The 4,186-nt window shown below is 51.6% G+C and overlaps 1 protein-coding gene across 1 annotated transcript; it reads right to left on the bottom strand.

Annotated features, from left to right (window-relative positions):
• Nucleotides 1-702: 702 nt before the first annotated feature.
• Nucleotides 703-3,841, bottom strand: LOC102414930 (lymphocyte antigen 6 complex locus protein G6f). Its single transcript, XM_006041914.4, has 6 exons — nt 3,548-3,841; nt 2,723-3,052; nt 2,375-2,638; nt 1,308-1,463; nt 1,098-1,164; nt 703-962 (listed from the first exon to the last, which is right to left on the bottom strand). The coding sequence occupies exons 1-6, from the start codon at nt 3,603-3,605 to the stop codon at nt 938-940; spliced, it is 900 nt and encodes a 299-aa protein (XP_006041976.1). The 5' UTR covers nt 3,606-3,841; the 3' UTR covers nt 703-937.
• Nucleotides 3,842-4,186: the final 345 nt, after the last annotated feature.

Below are 4,186 nucleotides of genomic sequence, written 5' to 3'. Positions count from 1 at the left end.
GGAAGTCTGGCGTCTGATTAGAGGTGCTGATTCTCTCTCAATTTCTTCTTTGTGAGGATGAGATGGCAGTGAGGATCTGGCTTAATTTAGAGGTGAGTCTTCTTTCCATTCTTCTGTCCTTCAATCCTCCTTCTTTATACTTCCAATTTTCCTCTCTCTCTCTCTCTCTCCATCTCTTCCCTTTTCCTGTGACTTGTGCCTCTTTCCTTCCCTCTTCTTCAGTTTCTACTGTTTGTCCTTCGGTACCCTCATAACTGATTCTCTACTGCTAAGTCACTTCAGTCATGTCTGACTCTGTGTGACCCCATAGACGGCAGCCCACCAGGCTCCCCCATCCCTGGGATTCTCCAGGCAAGAACACTGGAGTGGGGTGCCATTTCCTTCTCCGATGCATGAAAGTGAAAAGTGAAAGTGAAGTTGCTCAGTCGTGTTCGACTGTTAGCGACCCCATGGACTGCAGCCTACCAGGCTCCTCCACCCATGGGATTTTCCAGGCAAGAGTACTGGAGTGGGGTGCCATTGCCTTCTCCAAACTGATTCTCTACCACTGCTCAAGTCTCTGGATTCCTGTCTCCTTTCTTCCCATCCTCACCTCTCCCCAGCCCCTGCCAGTTACCCCAGGCTCCCCTGAACTCTATGGTACTGCAGGCTCAGGGCCACCCCTCCACTGGCTACAGCAAGACAGGAAACCACACCCTTTCATAAGTGACATCATGGAATAATGCTTCTTCTTTCCTTCAGCCCCCAGCCCCTTAACACACACACATACACTCATATACACACACTCTCACAGACACACACAGCTTGGCTGGAGACCAACCGGACTGTGAAATAGCACTCCAAGCCCCTCCCCCCTTGCCAAGGTTTTCGTGAATCCTTCAGGTGCCAGATGGCCAGGGAGTCAGCAGGTCACACTTCCTAGCAGATGTCCTCGAGATCACCTGGCTTTAGGGGCAGGTGGGCTGTGGGTTTTGCAAAGCAGAAAGACAGATTAAGGATACTTCCATCCTCCACCTCCTTGGGAACCAGCATCCCATCCCTACCCCAACTTCAGTCTCCTCCGAGATTTAAGCCTCTGCCCTCTAGTAGCTCCTCACCTGAGATGGGCCAAATGGATGTTCTCATAGACCTGGATCTCGGGTTTGAACTGAGGAAATGAGGCATCTGGAGAGGAAAAAGCCTTATGAAGTGCAGCAGAGAAGTCACCAGGTGACTCAGAGCTATCTTCCTTACCCCACCTTCTCCTCTAGAGAAGAAGGAGAGAGAGGTGAGATATGAGTCCCCCCCTCTGGGAAGGAGGGACTCACTTCTGTGTTGAGCCCCCTGGGCCCTCTGCCTCCAGAGCATGACGCCAAGGACCACAATGGTGAACCCCTGGCCCACTGTGAGCAACAGTGTCAGGATCCAGGCCACATCCCAGTCTGCGGAAGGGGCACAGAGGGCAGGGGAGGCATCCGTGGAGGCTGCAGTTAAGGGCAGGACAAGAGGGATTAGGAGGGAGGCTGGGAGGGGAGTCTGTCCCTTGTGTCCCAAACAGAGGCTTTCCCCCCATAGTTTGGTGGTTTTTTCCAAAACAAGACTTCTTTGCCCCCACTATCCACTACCCCACTTAGCCTCTCACCCTGACCTCATGAACCAACATTGATATTGAATGGTGATGCCCTCACAGGCTACACACAGATGGCTAACTTTGGGTTGAACCATCAACCGTAACTCTGATTTTTTTCCTCATGCCCTACACAGTAATTCACCCTTTTAAGAAAATAAGAACGTGCCTTCTGTTTATTCATTCTTCCATTCATCTACTCCACAGGCATTCGCTGAGTGCCCCCCACATGCCAGACCCCAGATTAGGTGCTGAGGACGTAGAGGGAAATAAAATCCCATCACTGCCCTTTGCTTACCAAAATAATGGCCATTTGCTCCTCCCTCCTGCCTTGTGAATGGGTTATTCTACATCCAATAGCATTCTTTCTCTGTATAATGGACTTCTTATTGTAAAACAATTATATATTTTTTCTCCTTCTGCCTCCACCATCAATGGGCCATTATAACATCGGTGCATATATCCTTTCTTCAACAAAGAACTGCCCCAGCAGTAATTCTTACTTTCTTCCTTTCTGCTAAGGGCTATTACACAAAAATCATAGATTATCCACCAGAATTCTTCTTCTCCCTGTTGGCTTATGGTCTGTCCGATGAGAAATCTGGCTTAACCAACCCCCTTTTCTGTTATGGATTCAATCGAGAAAAGAAAAATAGCCCTCCTCCTACAGGCAGTGGAGGAAAATAACAGCCAATAACAGACTCCCTAACTAGCAGTAGGGGATGTGTTGGAGGCAAAAATCCCTTCCCTTATTGTCTCTTAGTTCACCTGCCAGGCTAAAGCTGATCCCTTTGTTTTGAGGCACAAGGCAGCGGATGATTCCTGGTTTACGTGCCCTGGGCTCAGGAAGCCCCTCCCCAGGACACACCAAGAGCAGGGTAGCCCCATCACCCCAGAAGGACTGCACATCCCCCTTCACAGGACCCTTCCCCTCCTGCCAGGTCACAGAGTCCAGGCTCCTGGCAGGGATCACAGAACATAGGAGGACAGAGCAGGAAGATCCATCTGCAGCCCTCGCAGAGAACTGGGATCCTGGAGGGAGAGAGGGACTGCTCAGTTCTTTGTCTGGACTTCCCTGGCTCCCAGCAGCCCCTGGTGTGCAGGGCCTCCACTCACCTCTGAGCACGGAGACGTCATACACCCTCCAATTCTGGTACCTGTAGCGCTGACCCAGCACAGCACACCAGTACCGCCCAGCATCTCCTGCCTTGGACCCTTCCAGCCACAAAGAGTAGTTTCCCAGCAGTTTGAGCCTGGATTCCCTTCTGGGCTTCCCAGGGTCTCGGGAGGGCCTGGCCACTTGGACATGGGCCACGAAAGCAGTGGAGGAGCCTGATGCCGGGCTGTGGAACCAGGACAGGAATTCGTCCCCATGCAGGGCAGGTGGTGAAGGACATGGCAGCTCCAGTGCCTCCCCCAAGACCACATAGATGGCCTGGATGCTGTCTGTGGGGAGGGGGCAGTGTGAGACCAGAGACCTCCATCAGGTCAGCGATCCCACCCCTCCACCTCCCACCCCTGGCTTCCTCTCTTCTGGGGTCCCCCAGCACTGGGCCTGACTGTGAGCTCCTTTCTCAAGTGACAGCTACAAAAAAGTGAGACGGAGAGAAGAGGGTAAGGCTTTCCCCACCTCTCCTCCAGCGAATGCAGGGATCTGAGGGCAGGAGGGCGAAGGCTGGAATAGCCGACAAATGCCCGTATCCCTTCCTTTCGCTTTTCCTTTTCTGAATGAGCATTTACGTGTCCGCTCTTATTTTCTAAAGGTGCCTGATCTGGACCCTCACCGACTCTGAATCTTTCCTAATATTAGAGGCAGGGGGAGGTCAACGGGTAGATCTATCTTCTCGAGCCAAACACCTTCCCAGACCCCTAAGGAGAAACAGCAGCAGTCCCTTGCAACCCTGTGGAAAAGTGAAGAATCCCCCTACCCCTTCTCCTTACCTGCTTCAGCCTGGGGAAGCCCACATAGGAACAGAAGGAGGAGAAATAAGACAGTCATGGGGAGAGCTTACCAAGTTCTCTTGTCTGGGACCTGCTATTCCCAGGGAGGAAACAAAGCCCAGATAAAAGCCTATATTCCCTAGTCTGGAGTGACATGGGCCTCTGAGGGGGATGGGAATGCCGGGGAGATAAAGCCCAGCTGAATGTCCACTGGGAAAAAAGTAGCAACCACCTTTCCATGCCAAGAAAGGACCAGTTCAGGCCACTCCAAGGATAATCTCCTCATGCTTCAGACTCCACATCGGCTGAAGAACTCAGATCAAAGACTGTCCGTGCTAAGAAGCCTGCCTGTGCAGAGACTTGCCTGGTGGTCCAGTGGCTGAGACTCCACACTCCCAATTCAGGGGGCCCAGGGTTCTATCCCTGGTCAGGGAACTAGATCCCACCTGCCACAACGAAAGATCCTGCATGCCACAACTATTCATAAAAAAAATATCCTGCAACTAAGACCCAGTGCAGCCAAATAAATTAATTAATTAAAATAAATTTAAAAAGGACTTCCCTGGTGGTCTAGTGGTTAAGAATCTGCCTGCCAATTCAGGGGACATGGGTTTGACCCCTGGTTTGGTGGCTTAGTTG

This window comes from Bubalus bubalis, chromosome 2 (assembly GCF_019923935.1).
Source record: "Bubalus bubalis isolate 160015118507 breed Murrah chromosome 2, NDDB_SH_1, whole genome shotgun sequence".
NCBI classification, from domain to species: Eukaryota; Metazoa; Chordata; class Mammalia; order Artiodactyla; family Bovidae; genus Bubalus; species Bubalus bubalis.
Note: the sequence above shows the minus strand (reverse complement) of the source record. Positions and strands in the feature narration are given on the sequence as shown.

Excerpts from the sequence above, each read along its gene's own strand:
- LOC102414930 (XM_006041914.4), bottom strand. The coding sequence starts at position 3,605 with ATGACTGTCTTATTTCTCCTCCTTCTGTTCCTATGTGGGCTTCCCCAG. Across the intron at positions 3,053-3,547 it reads GCTTCCCCAGGCTGAAGCAG|ACAGCATCCAGGCCATCTAT; the intron begins GTAAGGAGAAGG and ends CCCTCCCCACAG. Across the intron at positions 1,165-1,307 it reads CCAGGGGGCTCAACACAGAA|ATGCCTCATTTCCTCAGTTC; the intron begins GTGAGTCCCTCC and ends TTTCCTCTCCAG.